Source organism: Nicrophorus vespilloides, unplaced genomic scaffold, assembly GCF_001412225.1.
Source record: "Nicrophorus vespilloides isolate i.1.1-1 unplaced genomic scaffold, Nicve_v1.0, whole genome shotgun sequence".
Taxonomy (NCBI): Eukaryota; Metazoa; Arthropoda; class Insecta; order Coleoptera; family Silphidae; genus Nicrophorus; species Nicrophorus vespilloides.
Window position 1 is genome coordinate 44,623 of NW_017095864.1, and position 19,167 is coordinate 63,789.

General features: G+C 33.6%; 3 protein-coding genes across 6 annotated transcripts in view; all 3 read left to right on the forward strand.

Moving 5' to 3' along the window:
• Positions 1-54: 54 nt before the first annotated feature.
• LOC108567097 lies at positions 55-1,077 on the forward strand. The gene is made up of 3 exons (XM_017927360.1): positions 55-265; positions 333-386; positions 444-1,077. Exons 1-3 carry the CDS (start codon positions 166-168, stop codon positions 968-970), a joined length of 681 nt encoding a protein of 226 aa, XP_017782849.1. The 5' UTR covers positions 55-165; the 3' UTR covers positions 971-1,077.
• LOC108567080 (fatty-acid amide hydrolase 2-like) lies at positions 688-9,346 on the forward strand. Of its 3 annotated transcripts, none has more exons than XM_017927348.1 (9): positions 688-759; positions 5,250-5,616; positions 5,679-5,819; positions 7,839-7,994; positions 8,051-8,140; positions 8,191-8,428; positions 8,488-8,632; positions 8,691-8,843; positions 8,898-9,346. In XM_017927348.1, the coding sequence occupies exons 2-9, from the start codon at positions 5,265-5,267 to the stop codon at positions 9,177-9,179; spliced, it is 1,557 nt and encodes a 518-aa protein (XP_017782837.1). In that variant the 5' UTR covers positions 688-759; positions 5,250-5,264; the 3' UTR covers positions 9,180-9,346. The 3 variants fall into 3 exon arrangements, with proteins under 3 accessions (XP_017782837.1, XP_017782819.1, XP_017782827.1); XM_017927330.1 differs by lacking the exon at positions 688-759 and adding an exon at positions 1,239-1,436; XM_017927338.1 differs by lacking the exon at positions 688-759 and adding an exon at positions 1,506-1,634.
• A 5,410-nt stretch (positions 9,347-14,756) lies between these two features.
• Positions 14,757-19,167, forward strand: part of LOC108567104 (S-adenosylmethionine decarboxylase proenzyme) — a 9,292-nt gene continuing 4,881 nt past the window's right edge. Inside the window, exons 1-2 of one of the 2 annotated variants that reach the window (XM_017927373.1) lie at positions 14,757-15,337; positions 16,222-16,308. In XM_017927373.1, the coding sequence (XP_017782862.1) occupies positions 15,219-15,337; positions 16,222-16,308 (206 nt within the window). In that variant the 5' untranslated portion in view covers positions 14,757-15,218. The remainder of the gene's footprint in view (positions 15,338-16,221; positions 16,309-19,167) is intronic. The other variant, XM_017927383.1, reaches the window with a different exon arrangement.

Here is a 19,167-nt window from a genome sequence, read left to right on the forward strand (position 1 = left end):
AGTGTTTTAAATGAAGAAAACTTTGTGGCGAAAATTAATATTAAAATTTTATGCAACTCCTGTTGCATTTCTGAAAGAACGATTATATAAGCGTTCGTTGAAACTGTTTGTTGGGGTTCGTATCAGCTGTGTGTTTTTTGTTGTTGTTGTTGTTGTGAAGTAAGTATGAGCGATGCCGCGGCGAGACGGGAGGCGAGGAGGAGAAGGATTCTGGAGAACGCGGACAACCGTTTGAAGAGGATCTCCAACATTCACAGAAAAATCGGTAAATATTTCTCGCAAAACAACATAACCTAGAACGAAAAATCATTCGACGCCTTCTATATTTATAGAATCGGAAACTGACGAGACGGAGATCGTCGCACCAGATGTCCAATGCAAAACAAGTAAGTTTTCAACTGTTCTGTTTTTGAATAGTTTTCAAAGGTCGATCTTAATTTTAGAACCGGATCATCCAGCCTGCATCAACTACGCTGAGGAACCTGTCGTTAATAATGTGGAGATCGAGTACGTGCGTGTCGAGAACGAAGTGAAGAAGTTCATAGATTTGGACCTGGAGAAGGAGGTCGTTCATCTGGAGGAGACTGTTGGAATAGACGAAGTGTCAGATTGCGGAAAATCTTTTTACGGGACGTTCATTGTGCTCCTGCTGGGTTTGAGCGTACGCTATTTGAATCTGATCTTCAGCAAGTTCGAGTTCTTCGTGGGAATCGACTTGTCCTACCTGCACATCGACAAGATATTCCTGCCGTTGTTAGGGTACGAATGCTACGTTTTGCTGCTGGCGCGGCCCAAATACGAGGAAAACGTTACGATGAATCTGATAATGCTTATGAACAACATTAACGGGAAGAAGGTGCAGCCGCTGCTGCGTTTACTAAATTTAATTATTAACGTGCACAAGGACATGGCGATATACTTTTTCGCTTTTATATTGCTGGATCTGGTGTTCGCTCTTGTCTCCGCGTGATTTTCTATATAGTTTTGTTTATATATCTTTTTAAATTGAATTATTTTGTATTTGGTGTCAACGATTGTTTGTGGAGGATAACTTTATAATATATACATATTAAAAAATAAATAAACTATTTATTGCCAAATTTACGTAAACACTTATTTCCGAGCAACCGAAAACAAAAATCTAATAATTGTATCGTAACCAAGGAGATGGTGGAATATTTTCGGCTAACTTCAACGCGGATTATCCGAATATCGATTATATTCACGTCGAATCGAATCTTCATTTGCTGAACGGAAAAAGCGCGGATTTACAATACGAAATAAAAAAAGGGAAGCGAAATATTAAAAGAAAAAAAAAGCGCATTTTTGTGCAGCATGATTTCGGTATATTTAGTGCGAAGTATTCCTGCGAATTGCGGTGCTTCACGATGGCGCAAGTTGGGCCCGTTCACTGGGCTGGACAGCTCAATCATGAGGTAAGTCGTGAGCTGACCACGAACTGCAGACCGTTCGTCTACAACGCATGACATTGACTTTATGTTAATAACCCGTTACTTGCACAATTCGCAAATTTGATGATACAAATCCAGTCGCCTTACGACTGACCGTTACGTTCCCTCAAACTATTAGACATGTGTCATCTGCGAAGTGTCAAGAGAAGGCGGAAGCAACGGGTAATTAAATTCAATTAATCAAGATCATCTATATCTAAGCGTCTAATTCAGCCTCAAATTTATCAATACACACTTATTGCCAATAATTCATTCGTTTCGATAATCGATCAATGTTAATGCTAAAGTAATTCTTTAAATTTCCAATAAACCACGCTGTTTGAAAACATTTGATCGTAGTCGACTGTCGCATGTTTTCTTCGTTTTTTTTTTGTTTCTTGGCAAAGTACATTCGCAGACGAGCGAAGGCCATGCTTTCTACACTTTTCAATATTTATTAATAGATATCCCAACACGATATTTAAACTCAATGTTATGTTAACTTTAACATTTTCGTTGAAATTAAAATCATTTTATTTTAAGCAAATGTTTTAGTTAATTTATATGCAAATGAAACAAATCCATTATAAATCCCTTTGTTTTTCTGTTTTGAAGCAACACACAAATTCCAAAGTTGAGTAATGTTAAAAATTATTTATAGAAATTGCAAATACTTGTTTTTTTCTTTCCAATCCCAATCTTGTTTTTTTTTCTATATTTTGTGCAATTTGCGATACATTTGGAAAATTCAAACTGAAACTTAAACACGTTTCGTAATTATAAGGAATGGTGATTTTCATAAACTGTGCATAATTAACTCGACGCGATTGTTTACCGTCTGTCTCGGTCGATAAATTTGTTTTAATTTTCATTGTAAACCAGTCCACATTTTTTTTTATATCAGAAGTTTCACGTTCATTTTCCGTCGATTATTGCTTCGTCATTCTGACGACTTTTCAATATTTAGTACACTAGTTTTACAATAATTCTAAACTTATTCGATTATCACAGTTCACATATATTTCCATAATTATTTGAAAAAATCCCATTTCATTTGGAAACAGGGTAAAACCGATAATTTCTCAATTGGAAACTTTATCGTGCAAACTTTAAAGTGCAAACATAATTATTTCCTTGTATTCTACATTTTTTTTTGGTATAATAATTACGTTGGGATTTCGATGGAAAGTTTTGCATTAATCACTGCTCCATATTTATAATCGCTTATATCATCAAAAGTTTATGAATCGTTTACTTTGTACTTCAAAATCACAATTATCGTAGATTATATAATTTTTTTAAGCTATTATCATATGTCACGCACATTTCGTCTATTTATAAGTATTATATTAAAATATACGTTGATAACACCTACTATTTCCGATCTATATCAACCTGTCACATTCAATAACATTATTGACAAGTGACGTTTCGTATGTCAATGTCATTTTGATTAACCCGATTGTTAAGTTAATTAAATTTTGACATATTATTACATTCATCAGTTCTAAGAAAAAAGTACATTGTGCAATTCAAATTAATATAAAATTATTCATTGATAGCCCGAGAATAACATTATAAGTATTATGTATTATACTAAAATATATGTTTATATGTCTACCTGTCAAATTCAATAAAATTATTGACAAATGACATTACGTATGTCAATGTCATTTTGACGTTTATATTTTAAATTAACCCGATTGTTAAGTTAATTATTTTTTCACGTATTATTACATTCATTAGTTCTAAGAAAAAAGTACATTTGTGCAATTCAAATTAATATAAAACTATTCATTGATAGCCCGAGAATAACATTATAAGTATTATGTATTTATACTAAAATATACGTTTATATGTCTACCTGTCAAATTCAATAAAATTATTGACAAATGACATTACGTATGTCAATGTCATTTTGACGTTATATTTTAAATTAACCCAATTGTTAAGTTAATTAAATTTTCACGTATTATTACTTTCATTAGTTCTAAGAAAAGAGTACATTGTGCAATTAAAATTAATATAAAACTATTCATTGAAAGCCCGAGAATAACATTATAAGTATTATGTATTTATACTAAAATATACGTTTATATGTCTACCTGTCAAATTCAATAAAATTATTGACAAATGACATTATGTATGTCAATGTCATTTTGACGTTTATATTTTAAATTAACCCGATTGTTAAGTTAATTAATTTTTCACGTATTATTACGTTCATTAGATCTAAGAAAAGAGTACATTTGTGCAATTCAAATTAATATAAAACTATTCATTGATAGCCCGTGAATAACATTATAAGTATTATGAATTTATACTAAAATATACCTGTCAAATTCTATAAAATTATTGACAAATGATATTACGTATGTCAATGTCTTTTTGACGTTTATATTTTAAATTAATTTTTCACGTAATATTAAATTTGTTAGTTAAAAAAAATGTACATTTTAAACTAAATATAGCCGTTTGTAATGTAAATTCATATAAAACTATTCATTGATATCACAAGAATAACAAATGACAAATCGTGTAATGGTAAATTGAAATTGCATGTAAGATAAAGGAAAATTTAATTAAATTCAAGGCCGAAATACTCAATTAAACACTGTTAAGTGATTTGCTTCTTTAATAAATATAGAAGGCGTCGAATGATTTTAGTTAACAAATAAAATAAATGTCAATAAACGTGAAATGTCATTCTTATATAGCCTAATAATTAACAATATTGAAATGCTCCCTTGATTGGAATTATACAACTATTTCAAATATTGAATTATATACTTTTTTCTATTTGTTTTTGATTGAAATTGATGTCACAGAATCGATTATATAATAAATTGGCCAGACTTTTTGCAGCGTGAGCCGCATGGTATAATATTTTTTTTAAATCTCAATCATAATATAAAATATATATTATATTAGTGTTTTGTTGCAAGCCCAGTTTGGCTACCCCTGATATATACCAATTAATTCGCAGAGAATGATTAACTTTTTGCATCTAAATTTATATAACCTTGCCAATTATGTATGTAAACATTGCATTTTAATTATATTCCATTGACTAAGTCGTAAGATTTGAGGGGATTAATGGATTAAAAAAAAATTGAAGGCTTTTCTCGGAATTCGTTCTATTATTCGAGATAGTTTTCGTAAACAATATCCAGTTTAAATTAGCTCCTAGATTTTTATTTGGGCTGCAATTGTCTTGCTCGACCCAGACTTTATGAATTGATGCACTTTGTGTAAATTGCATCTGAGCTTAGAGGCTAATCCTCGATATGACGGAGGTGTCACTTAAATTTATGACCGAAACGTAGAAGTGCAAACATAGCGTAACCGTTGTTTGTGTTAACGGAAAGAATAAGGACTGCGGCGAAAAAGAACGGATTACCGGTTATTTGTTAGGCAAATATTTTCCGTCTAACCAGTTCTTGGGTATAAAAAGAGCGGACGACGCGGCTTTCGACGCGATTGCGAACTGCTGCGGTCGCGCTTGGATGCCGCGCGATTTTTTTCCGCAAGTTTAAAGTACACCAGAGATAAGGCCTAGTACTTGCGTTTTCTGTAATTAGTGTGTACACTATAACGTGTTGCGCGGGTTCAGTCGTTGAGTGCATTCAGAACGCGCGTCGTTAATTGCTCTCGTCTTGTTCTGTTTAATTATTTTGATTTCTTTGCGTAATTAATAGACGTACACGTAAAGTTAATTAAATTGCGGAAACTGGTTTCCGAGTGCAATAGTCGGGAGCTTCGCGGCAACAGTATATCATCTGTGAGTCGCTGTTTCAGGCGTTCGGTGGCATCATGAGCTCAATCATACCGAGTATGTTGGCCTTCATCCACCTGTACTTCGACTACTTCCTCGATTTCCTCTACGGCCTCTATTACAACAGCAAGAAGAAAATTGTTTCGGCTTCGAAGGATCCGATCCTCGAGTTGAGCGCCACGGAGATGGCTCGGAAGATACGTGAGGGAGAGCTGAAGTCGGAAGAGGTGGTGCTCGCACACATCAATAGGATCAAAGAAGTCAACGGGCTCCTGAACGCCGTCATCGACGAGCGCTTCGATGCTGCGCTCGAAGAAGCGAGGAGGGTGGACGAGAACATCGCCAAAGGAGTGTACGCCGGTCGGGATTTCAAACAGAAGATCTTCTTAGGTACGTTCAACCCTTTAATCGTATAAAAAAACAAACATCTTTTAACATTATACTCACTGTAGGTGTTCCATTCACGACGAAGGGAACGACAGTTTGCAAAGGACTGGACGTGAGTTTCGGACTGGTTCCCAGGAAGGGCATGAAGGGCACTGAAGATGCGAAAGTCGTTGAGAACATGAAGAACTCCGGCGCAATTCTCTTAGGTGAGTACCATTAATTCTCCTTAAATCTGAAAGTAATCTCGTGTAAATTAATTGAGCACAAATTGATTGCGATACAATAACATTAAAAAAAAACTTAATTACAATGCGATAAACCCAACGAAGTATTTCTATAGTAAACAATATAAATATGATCTTTCTTTTTTTCGTACAATCATTTTGTTTATGTTAAGACTCGCATCAATTATTATTTGCGAAGATAAATGAAACAATTACAAAAATTATTTTTTTAAATTTTCAATCATCTTTTACATAACTTGTAAAATGTCGATGACTATGGAAGTTTTTTTTTTTGCTTTTGCATATCGTAAACTTTATCAACATGAGATAAGTAAACTTGTATATAAATAATTATTGCGAAAGAATCCTTAACTGAGTCGTATCATAATTAATGTTGGGGTATCGTCATGAATATTATATAAAAGAAAAACAAGATCCGCCACATTTTCTGTTTAATGCAGGTGGGAAATTGGCAATAAAAATACGCAAAATTCTCGAAACAATTAACACTACCGACTCGTGATTCTATTACTAATTAACTGTGTACTACCGATTGAAGAAGGAATTTCAGGGAACGCGCGAGCCCCTAGATCCACTGTGATCAGTTGGTTGCTTTTCAGTATATTTCGTCTTGCCATTCCGTGTGTATCATTAGGACGTGATTAACGCACAGAATAACCTGGTATAAATAATACCTTGCATCCATATAACAAACAAAAATTTAAAAAAAAAAAATATGCTGAGAAATCGGTGTCAATCGCAAAGCCTGACAACCGAAATCCCGCCAATCAAATTTCCGACTGTATCGAAATCCCAACAACCATAATCCCAACTATATCAAAATCCCGACTATATTAAAATACCGACAACCATAATCCCGATTGTATCAAAATCCCGACTATATCGAAAATGTATTCAATAATATTTTAAAATTATTTCGGTGCGTAGTGACTTTTAAATTGTTATTAATAATAAATAATAACAATTAATATTCTAATTGTATTTGAGATTATTTCATAATGTAAAGGTTTATTATGAATAATTCAACAAAATAAAATAAAATAATAATAATTTATTGTTATTAATAATAAAAGTGTAGCACAAGGTGACTACGCTCCGAAATAATTTTATAATGTTATTGGATATAGTCGAGATTTTGACACAGTTGGGATTTTGATATAGTCGGGATTATGGTTGTCGAAATTCTGATAGAGTCAGGATTATGGTTGTCGAGATTTTGATATAGTCTGGATTTTGAAACAGTCGGGATTTCAATAGACGGTCTTTCGGTTGTCGGGCTTGCGATATAGACCCCTGAGAAATAGTTTGAACCCCTGAGAATAGATTGCAATAAATTTCATTGGAAATTGTTGAAAATCCACGAATTTTTAATCAAAGCGAAACGATTGACTACTTCTGTGGCACGAGTTCGCGATCGTGCCAACTTCGATCGAACTCGTCAATCTTTTTGGTTGCAACAATGCGAACACGAAATTCTATAAAAACAAAAACACTAGGGAAAACAAAAACAAAAATGAGAGAGAGGACGCGTCCCTTCGCCATTTTGAAAACTTCGCAATATCTAATTAATTACCCACTTAATTATAACCAATCCATTGATCATCAAATAAACCGCAATGATATAATGAAAATATTAATTAAGCTATAAACGCAAGTGAACATTTCCTTAAACGTTACATGTGAATCGACTTATATGAATTAATTACTCACTGTTAATTGCCATATTCTAATTGGATTGTTCTCTCCGATGATGGATTTCAAGAAAACAAGGGATAATTCAATGGATTTGATTGTTTTGAATATTCGAAACACCGACGCATTGAACACCGATCGACGACTGAGCATCCCCTCTACCACGCTCAAACACTGTTAGTAAGAGTTACCAACTGATTCGATTCAAATATTGTGACTTTTCTCGGTTATTCGTTCACCTTTTGTTTCAAACGAAACTCACTGCGATCACGATTATTATTGTTTCAGCTTTAACGAATGTACCGCAATTGAGTATTTGGTCGGAAGCGCATAATCCAGTCTTCGGCATCACCAACAACCCGTACGATACCACCAGAAACGTGGGAGGATCTTCTGGAGGCGAATGTTCCATCATCGCGGCTTGCGGATCTGCGATCGGAATCGGTGAGTATTATCTTTGTTAACGATCTTCTTAAATATAATAATAATGTTTTCGTTAGGTACGGATATCGGCGGTTCCATTCGAATCCCCGCATACATGTGCGGTCTCTTCGGACACAAGTGCAGTCCAACGGTGACTCCCACCAAAGGTAAACGTTTCTTTGGGTAATGATGCAAATGATTCGATTTGACGTTCAAGGTTTGACGTTCCGCAATGGATCCGAGCAGGATAGGACGATGGTCGTGGCCGGGCCTATCAGCAGGTACTGCGAGGATCTCATCCCCGGCCTGAAAGCGATCCTTGGTGCTGACGCTTGCAGGAGTTTGCAGTTAGACAAGAAAGTCGATATTGCCAAGCTCAAATACTATTTCATCGAAGAGATGCCGAGCCTGCTGATTTCGCCGGTTCGTTCGGACGTCATGAAGTCGTTCAGAAGGTAACTTCTTGTGTGTTTTTTGAATATAAACGTGATTGCAAAACATTGTTGTTCTTCAGCGTGGTGGAGCATTTCCGTAAGATGACTGGAAAGGCCCAAGAGCTGGAGATTGAAGAGCTCGCGTATACAGCGAGACTGTACACGAAAGCTCTGGCCAACGAAGGGAACGACTTCTCCTACGACGTCACCAACAAGAAATACAGGGTTCGTTATTTCTAATTTACAAGTCGACTTTATCAAACGATTCTTTACCATTCCACAGGCCGTCTGGTACAGGGAGCTCTTCAAGTACATCTTCAGATGCAGCAATTTGTCCTTCTCCTCCGTCATGGTTCTGATCAACGCCCAAGTGTTACGTAAAGCCACCTCAGAATGGTTCGAGGAGAACACCGAAAAAATTAAGAGCGAGCTTCTGGTAATCTCTTGAAAACCTGAAAGAATCAATTTTAATCATTCTTTTTTTGTGCAGAGCAAACTTGGCAACGACGGTGTTCTCTTCTTCGTGAGTCAACCGACCACCGCCCATTACCATCACCTGAGTTACCTTCGTCCGTACAATCTGCTCTACTTCAGCCTCTTCAATCTGCTCAAGTTCCCCGTCACGCAGGTGCCTTTGGGCTTGTCCCACGACGGTTTACCTTTGGGCGTTCAAGTGGTTTCCGCGCCATTCAACGATCACCTCTGTCTGGCTGTGGCGCAGGAACTCGAATCCGTCTTCGGTGGTTACGTTCCCCCTAATTCTCAAGCCTAAATTACCGCCTTTCTATTTATTTTGAACATGTACAATTTCAATATTTTGATTTTTATATATATGTATATGCATAGATTTTAATGTGTTTGGTGCGCGCGCTTTTCACGTCGCGCACTTTGTATCTTGTCTTAAATGTTTAAATGAAATAATAAATATACTTCCCCACATACATTTCTCATATTTTCGTTACCTATAAGAAACGACATAACACTTTGCTTCCATCTAGGGGACGCAAACGAATTATTATTTCGCGTATATAAAAAAAAAACATTTTAACTCTTTGTTTAACTTTAAAAGTCTAATAAAATAACTTTAAAAAATGATGATTCTATAAGTTCTGCAAATCTACAAACACTACAAACAAAAAACATAAATACGCAACTTTATTCACACCTTCAGGTGCACATGATAGTCTAAATTAATTAAAGCAATTTAAAATATCAAATTACTATTATATAAATAATTAATGAAATATAAACTCCGATTTTTGTTTATATTTGTATTTTTCGAACATCCGATTCGCGATCGATGGAGCCCTCTCGTGGAATGCGACGAAACTAAATGACATTAACTATGTATTCAAATAGGTTTTCAAGTTGCTTTAGTAAACATAATCTCTCTAGATTATGTATTTATTTGTACAACGATCAATTCATGTAATAATATAACAAGATAAACGACTAGTTTTGTTTATTTTACTCACAAAAAAAATATAATGTAACTAACATAACTACTACATCAATTGTTTGTCTAAATCTAATCTAATTATTAGTTTTTTTTAAATATTATGTAAGAAACAGAGAAAAAAACTGATTTAAATTGACATTCCAAAAGTGACGTTTAAAAATTTTGTTTTTTCTTTTCTCTTATCATACAATTTCACAACCTTCGTACTGAATAAATGTTCCGTTTCCATGAAAAAAAAATTGTTTCTTCTCACAGAGAATTCTTATCGACTTGAAAAAAGTTCGATAACTACCACAATTTTGATCTTCACTATGGAATCATCTGGAAGAATGAGATTTAGTCTAATTGCTGTAGTTTATAGAATTTTCGTTTTAAATTAAAATTTGAAGTACAGTGGAACCTCGCTTAACGAGCATAATATTTATTGATCACAAGCAACACTAAGTTTTCATATTCACACAAAATAAGATTTCAAATAAATTTGTACACAAATTCATTTTATTATTTTACATATTTACAATATATACATATATACAATAATAAATGTATCTAAAAAATACAAATTATAATTATTTCACAAAATCACATTTCTTCCACCGCCCAAATAGCATCGAGGAAACATTTGATTCTAAGTTCAAAGTGCTTCATCGAATCGTACATGGAATTCAACTCCTTGTGAAACTCCCATACACAGACAGCGTCCTTCACCTCCATCTTAGTAGAATTAGTCAAGAAATCGCAAGAAACCAAAAGTGTTGTCATGTTCTTAAAGATGGTGTACTCAGCTTGATCAAAGAATGTCTTTATATCATAGCCAAGATCATCACTGATTTGGCGAAGTTCGTACGAGATGTTGTACTCATCGTTAACATCCATCAACATTGTCTCCATACTATCCCTCCATGCCATCCACTCATGCAAAAGGTTCCTCTCCTTGATAATATCGTGCACGGATTTCGCTATATCTTCGACAATCTTCAAGTTTTTAGAGTACTCGTTACGATTAGGCCCAAGACAATTATTAATCGCTTCGTAACACATCGAAGACAATATTTTTATTTTTCACTGTCGATCTTGTCTTGCATACAGCTTGTAAGTGAGTTGGCCATTTTTCTTGTAGCTGAAATAAGTAGTAAATGCGTGGAGCTTGTACGTGTAACCTTCCTAAAGCTGTTGTCGCTTCGAACTGATGCTTTGACGATTATTCACCTACCCTTATATGTGTAAAAATATGCGGGGTTGAAAATATTGTTCCAAGTGGTGGGAGATTACAGCTAAATGTTGGCTATAATTGTTTTATAATTGCAAATTTTCAGAATTTTGGACGGTCCGTTGTCTAGGCAATAAAACTCACACTTTTTTTATGACAGTTGAAATATTCAAGTTGTTACTTCTTCCCTTTGAAAATATTTGTAATATTTTCCATTTCTTTATATGTTGCTATTATTTAAACAATTAATTACTTTAAACAAAAATTTCAGATAAAAAAATATTCGTGAAAATTGATTGAATAAAGAGAATTATTTTGCAAAATCTGGCGTGCTGGCTAATCTAAGCATCAGTGATGTCTTGATCCATCTTGTCGAGGCTACGTTTTTTAAGATCAATATTAACAATTTGATTAATATATAAAATGTTGCTTGTATTTGCATTTGAGAATATTTCAGCATTATTTTTTAATTTACAAAACGCATTCAAAAGAAAAAAAGTTACATCTTTGTTGTTATATACAAATTTACTTAAACTATGGAAAAAAAAGTTACTTGAAACAAGTAATGAAGAAAACAGTTACTGAAAAGTACAGTAAAACGTCGATTATCCGTGTTTCGGATTGACCGTGGTTAATTGAGACTTAAAACTTAATTAAAGACACACTGAATAAAACTTGATATCATACATAATAATGATCTCATCTATTGATAAAAGTAAATCATGACAATGATCATTTACAAATCTTGTAAAGTTTGAGTAAGTCAGGTTTGTATGTTGTCTTTAATTTTAAGCATAATTCCACGTTCTCATCAATAAGACGACTTCTCAATTTACTTTTGATGTTTGAAAAAAATTGTTCGCATGAATATAAATAAAAAAGGAAATATCAGCAAACGCTAGTGTTTTTAACTGATCATATGACGTGTTAATGAGACTATTGCAAGTGTTTTTTTTCATTTCCATGTCAGAACAAAAACGTGTATTTAAAAGTTGCCATTTTCAACATAAAACGAAGAAAACAGTCTCTGAATTCATGATGAAACCTGTTGAAAAGAGCTTTCCTTATATTGAAAATTGTTGTTTTCAAACAGTAATTGTTAATATCACAATTATTTTCTTTGGCAATGTTTTAGCAAGTAAATCAAAGATTATTTTTCAAAAACTGAAGAAAAATGTGATAATTTGTTTTCTAATGAAATAATTTTCTCTAACATCAAGTCTATAAGCAAATAAAATTTATGTTAATAAGGAAAGCGTATTAAAACGTTTCCTTTTTTATAACATTTCAACTAAAATTTAACTTTAAATTAAGAGCTTTAGCTATAATGAATCTGATGTCTTGATCCATCTCGTCGTTTCTACGTTTAAATTAAGAGCTTTAACTATAATGAATTTGATAATCTTGATCACCAATTCCATAAATTTGCAAATTTCATCTGGAAATGTCTGCGCTTCTTAATGAATGATGTACTGACAAACAAGTATCTAGTGATTACTTTTGTTTTTTTAAAATAGAAACAAAAGTGGTTATTTTTAGCAAAGCCGCATTCAAGGGGCAAAAGAGTCGCAATTTGACGACCAGTGCAAATTGCTGTTTAAAAAATAATTTTACAAGAAAAACAATAAAAAAAAATACAGATCATCTTGAACAATGTTTTTGTATAATATAAATTAACAGTGTTTTTCAATTATCCGTGCCTTCGACGTTCCAGAATTACCATTGAACAATTGGCGTTTCACTATATTATTAATTTCACGAAGAAAATTATATCAGATTTGTTTAAACTAATTGATTAGTTAGAATAAATCAACAAATTGAAAATATGTCAAATATTTCCAAAAACTTTGGAATATTTCAAGCTCAAATAAAAGTGAACGTTTTATTACTACGGACGGTCGAAATTCCAAGAATTGCCAGTACTTATTTTATGACCAACTTTTAGCAGGAATCTCTGACCCTTCAAAAAGACGTTGTAACCCTGCCTGCATAGGCGTAGGCATCAGTTCGAAGCGAGAGCAACTCTAGCAAAGGTTACACTACACGTTCAAGCTCAACGCATTAAATTATTATTATTTCAGCTCGAAAATGGAAAGCCAAATAATCAAAGGATTGTATTCGCAATGTGACGAAGCGGTCGAGAATTGCCTTGCTAGTGTAAAAAACGAGCACAACGTTCATCTCCGAGAGATTATCGCTTTATCGAAATCCCTGTACAACATGAGCAGGAAGAAAACCCTATGGCACGAGTGGAAGCAGTGGAGGAAAACGGTGAAAAACGACGAACTCTCCGAAATGAGTCATCAACTGAGCAGGGACATAATGAAATTTTACGCGTACACGGATCACTTCACCTGGAAGTTCTGGATAAGGTTTGTCTCTCGCGATTTCCCGAGCAGGGCCACGGCGGAGTGGGAGGACGTCATCAAAATCTGCAAGTTTCGCAAGCACTTGGAATCTACGCACGTTTCGATGAAGAACCTGGAGGACAGAATCGAAGATTTCGAGAAAATCATCATGTTCGCTAAGCAAATATATTGAAAACAATTGAAGGGTATCTTCATTAATAACTTATATTTATATTGGTGAATGTATGTATTGAAAATAAATAAACGAATTTATGTACAAATTTAAATCTATGTCTGCCTTTAATTAATTGAAAAAGAAAACAAAAAAAGTACAAAAATACAATATTTTTAATCTTAACCGCTATGTTGTGGTTTGTTTTTGTAACTCAAGTACTCAAAAACAAAGATTCAAAGCTACCATTAAACAAAGATTCGATGACTGCGCCAAAAACAGCAATCACAAATTATATTTGAAAATCGAAGATGGTTAATTTGTGTACACACAAGTTTTAAAAATGATGTAGATGGCGCGCAATCCGTGACTTCTTTTCTCATCGTCACTCGTTAAGCAAATCATTTTTCTTACAATTCGTTAACCGAGGTTCCACTGTATTAGTAAAATTCAGATTATGCTCGTTAAGCGTTTTTCTATATTCCTCATCTAATTAATCTATTAATCACATTAGACCAGTGATTTATAAATATAAATTTAATTTCTATGATGATGCACAGAAAAGTGCATGAATTCAACCATTTTGACATTTTAAGAAAACCTTTGCATTTAGGTACTATTTAGGTAGTTTGGATCATAAAGCAGTTTGAAGAAAATTCATCCTTTCTTGGAATTTTTGCGGTCAACATAATTTTCTTTACGAATTTCACAGGAAATATAATAATGAAAAGTTTTCTTTTTTCATTAAGTAACGAAATAAAAGAATATTTTTAAGAGTTTAGATCATTTTTATATTAGAAACAGAAGTTAAAACATATTGGTAAAAATTGTAAAAACATTTAGAAAATTAGATTACTGGGGTTAAATATATTTATGTACATATTATATTACTCTGTTTATGTGGTTTGTAATAAAAGAAGCGTTCGCATTTACCTTACGTAATATTAATAAATTTGTATCACAATTGATAAAGACAAATATTCAATAATCAATTTGAATGTTGCACAAACGTCAATTTAAAACTGACAAATAATTGGAATATGGCGGCAAAACAAAATCGTTTTTTTGACACCGATTTGACATCGTCAAAAGTATTCAGAAGTAATCAATTAGGAAGTTGTCATGTGATTGTTGAGTGAAGTGCAAGTATGTGTTAATAACGTTCTTTGTTTCAGCTAAAGACATCTTGATTCGATCCACTCAATTGTCACGACGTTTCAAAGGTGACAGATGTCAAGGTTTGTCGGTGGTGATCTTTGATGATGAGGATGATGACCATTCGAGATTGCGATGATATCGTAATGCTGGATGGATGATTACGTCCGTTCGAATCTCTTTCGGCGTGTTTTTGTGTGTGTGTGTTATGCGTGAGCGCGCGCATTCGCTCGTTAAATAGCCAGCAGAAAATGTAGTTTCGTCTGGGTCTGGTGCTGTGCTGTGACGGGCAGTAGTCATTCAGTAAAAGTGCGCGGCAGAAGGAGGACAGTGTTCCGCGACGTTCATCAAGCGAAACAGACAGATAGAAGAGGAGGACGAACGAGTTCGAGTAAACGTAAGACACTCGCACACAGGTATATATATACATACATATCGAGGTGTCAAAACAACAAGAACGGACGACGATGGCTTCGAACGAGGAATGCTTCTTCGAGGGCGTCGAGAAACTCCTGGAGATCTGGTTCACGACCTCCGATCAGGCGGCCGGCAAATCCAACGGGGCCGACCTGCGGAAAATCCCTAGGTAAGTTTTTCCTGGCTCAATCGATTTTTCCCCACAAGCCCCGAAACGCATGCACACTCAAACAACCACCCGCACATCACCATAGCAACCGGAGATCCGCCTACCGCATTCGCACCGGGGCCAATCAGCTGATCATCGAAATGTAAACAAAACGGAAACACTCTGTACATTTATTTGTACACTTCTTCCTCTATTTTTTTTTTCTTCCTTTAATACATTTTTTTTTATTTTTCACATATTTACTTTGAATCTTATCAGAGAAACTCGAGATTGTAATAGCAAAACCGTGCACCATTCTCAATAACGCCGAAGATGTTTCCGCTTCTGGAAAAATTTCGCCTACGACGATTTTATCGATGACTACACACTGATACTAATTTGACCTACATTCTATGTTTTCCTTCCTATAAGCACTAAATTTAATCACATTATTTCATTTTTATGCAACATGCATTTCTCGATAAAATATTTTCAATCGGACTCTTTCACAGTGCAAAGCAAACAGTTTTATTTATTAACAAAAAAAAAATGTTATTGTAATATTCGCATAAATGAAAATTTCGATAAGACTCAATCAAAACAAAGCAATAGTGCTTAAGTAAAGTCGTTAAGATTGTGAGGAAAAGAAGAGTGCAATTTTCGCAGAACTGCAATCGTTTCCTGAAGTTCGAAGTTCGCAGTTTCCGCGCGCCAAAATGTTGATTACATTTAGGCGACGAACCCGAAAACTATTCCACCTCGAGCGTGGAAAAAAGCAATAGAGATTAGATTGGAGCATTAGTATAGATTTAATTTACGGGTTTCTCTTTATTTTATTCCTATCAATTAAGTGTATTAATGAAGGCGGACGTGAGTGTAATAACAATTGTTCAATTATGTTTCAGGAACCAACTCGAATCTCTGCTGAAAATTGTGCGGTGCGAGATAATCAGCTCCGTGAGAAACGATCACGTCGACGCATACGTACTTAGGTGAGTTATTATTTTTATTATCATCATTAGTTTCTTTGCGCCCAACTTTAAGTCATTTCGCTAAGCTTAATGCATGAGTAACTGCATATCGCTTTGATAGACAATTATGACAGTACTTAGTTATGTAAATTGATAAGTAATGACACATAAAAAACGTCAATAATTGCTTTCAAAATGTCAATTATGACAGTACTTCTATATGTCAGTTGACAATCATGAAACAAAAAGGCAACAATCGCTTTCGAAATGTCAATTATGACTGTACTTCTATATGTCAGTTGTTAATCACAATCGTTTTCAAAATTCAATTATGACTGTACTTCTATATGTCAGTTGACAATCAAAAACAAAAGTTAACAATTTTTTCAAAATGTCAATTATGACTGTCAAATATGACTTCTATGTGACAGTACGTAGTTATGTAAATTGATAAGCAATGACAAATGAAACAACGTCAATAATTGCTTTCAAAATGTCAATTATGACAGTACTTCTATATGTCAGTTGTTAATCATAAAACAAAAAGGCAAAAATCGTTTTCAAAACGTCAATTATGACTGTACTTCTATATGTCAGTTGACAATCACAAAACAAAAAGTCAACAATCGCTTTGAAAATGCCAATTGTGACAGTACGTAGTTATGTAAATTGATAAGCAATGACAAATAAAAAAACGTCAATAATTGCTTTCAAAATATCAATTATGACAGTACTTCTATATGTCAGTTGACAATCATGAAACAAAAAGGCAACAATCGTTTTAAAAATGTCAATTATGACTGTACTTCTATATGTCAGTTGACAATCACAAAACAAATAGTAAACAATCGCTTTGAAAATGCCAATTGTGACAGTACGTAGTTATGTAAATTGATAAGCAATGACACATGAAAAAACGTCAATAATTGCTTTCAAAATGTCAATTATGACAGTACTTCTATATGTCAGTTGACAATCATGAAACAAAAAGGCAATAATCGCTTGCAAAATGTCAATTATGACTGTACTTCTATATGTCAGTTGTTAATCATAAAACAAAAAGTTTACAATCGTTTTCAAATTATCAATTATGACAATACTTCATAAAAGAAAAACGTTTTCATTGTTGCGTTTAATTTAAATTTTTGCACATTTTTCATTGAATTATTCATGCGCTATTCGTATCTTACGATACGAATGTAAATCGAGGTCTTCCTATAATATTTTAATTTTCGTTATTTCCAAAATAAATTAATTATTATATTATAATAACTGTTTTTATAACTGAAAGAAGTAATTTTTTTATTGAAAAGTTGCCTTTCAATATAAACATCAAGTCAATGGGAATAACAAGATAAAACTATTGGAAAAAAAAACAAGAATCTCTCGAGATCGTTGTCCGACAGAAGCGAAGACAACAATTATGTTATTATTGAAGAGACGTTTAAAATTGGAAACCGAAGATGATGATGAGAATGAATTTCAATGTCAAAGACTCGCTCGATTATCTTGTTATGTAATTTGAGCGCTCCCGCATTTACACTAGGTTCTCTTGTTCTCTTAACTGAAATTACATTTATTAACAGCAGTTTAAAACTAACTGACAGCAAATTATCAAAAAGTAATTAAGATTTTAGTTTTGTCCGTTGACTATTTATATACATTAATTGTTAGTCATTAAACGGTAATTAAAGAGCGCGATTTAAAGAATTTGGTTGTTTTCGTAAATGTGACAGTTAAAGAGTGATTATTACACTCGTCAAGAAGTTGTTTTTTTTTTATTTATTAATGGAATTATTAGTTCAAATAGCCTGACGCAATCAAGTTCATTCGAACGAAACTCGTGAAATATTGACAGTGACTGTCACTTATGTCAACTGTCATTATTTCGTATTATATAATATTTTCAAATTACAGAAAATTTGTGTGTTTAGAGAATGCGATCGACTCGAAATCTATAAACGTCCGATGAAAAATGTGGGACAACGCTGATAGAGTCTATTATAAACAATCGCGGACATTCAATGTTTCGCTTCTTCTGCATGCAATTATAATAATATCTCGACGGGAACGTCAAAGGTCGCGGATACCAACGACCCGATCTTATTGTTTTCTGCCCTTTACTTTTTTTTTCTGTTGACATTCCTTCTTTTCGGCACGAATAACATCCTAATCTTGCGATTAACAAATTGTCAATATGTGTTAAACAAACCAATGGAAATGTCAGATACGAATTTTCTGATGACATCTTGCTGTCAATGTTAGATAAAATAATGATGGAAACACCAAATTAGCAATACGAATTAAACAAAACATTGGAGATGTCAGATATGAATTTTCTGATGACATCCTGCTGTCAATGTTACATAATAACAAAAAATGGTGGAATCATCAAATTAGCAATACGAATTAAACAAAACAGTGGAAATGTCAAATACGAATTTTCTGATGACATCTTGCTGTCAATGTTAGATAATCAAAAAAAGAAAAATAATGGTGGAAATACCAAAATATCTATATGAATTAAACAAAGCAATGGAAATGTCAGATATGAAGTTTCTGATGACATCCTGCTGTCAATGTTACATAATAACAAAAAAAATGGAGGAATCACCAAATTAGCAATACGAATTAAACAAAACAATGGAAATGTCAAATACGAATTTTCTGATGAGATCTTGCTGTTGATGACTTATTTAATGTGTTTAATGACAAGTGGTTTTGATTGATCGTGAATTGGAAATAATGCTTGTAATGAATTGGTATCAACAATTCTTTAGCAAAATCAAAGAAAACACTTTTGTTCTTTTAGTGTGTTGTAGAAGCAACAAGGAGGAAAGTTCTTATTCTTCCTTGTTGCTTCCGGGTATCAATTTCCGC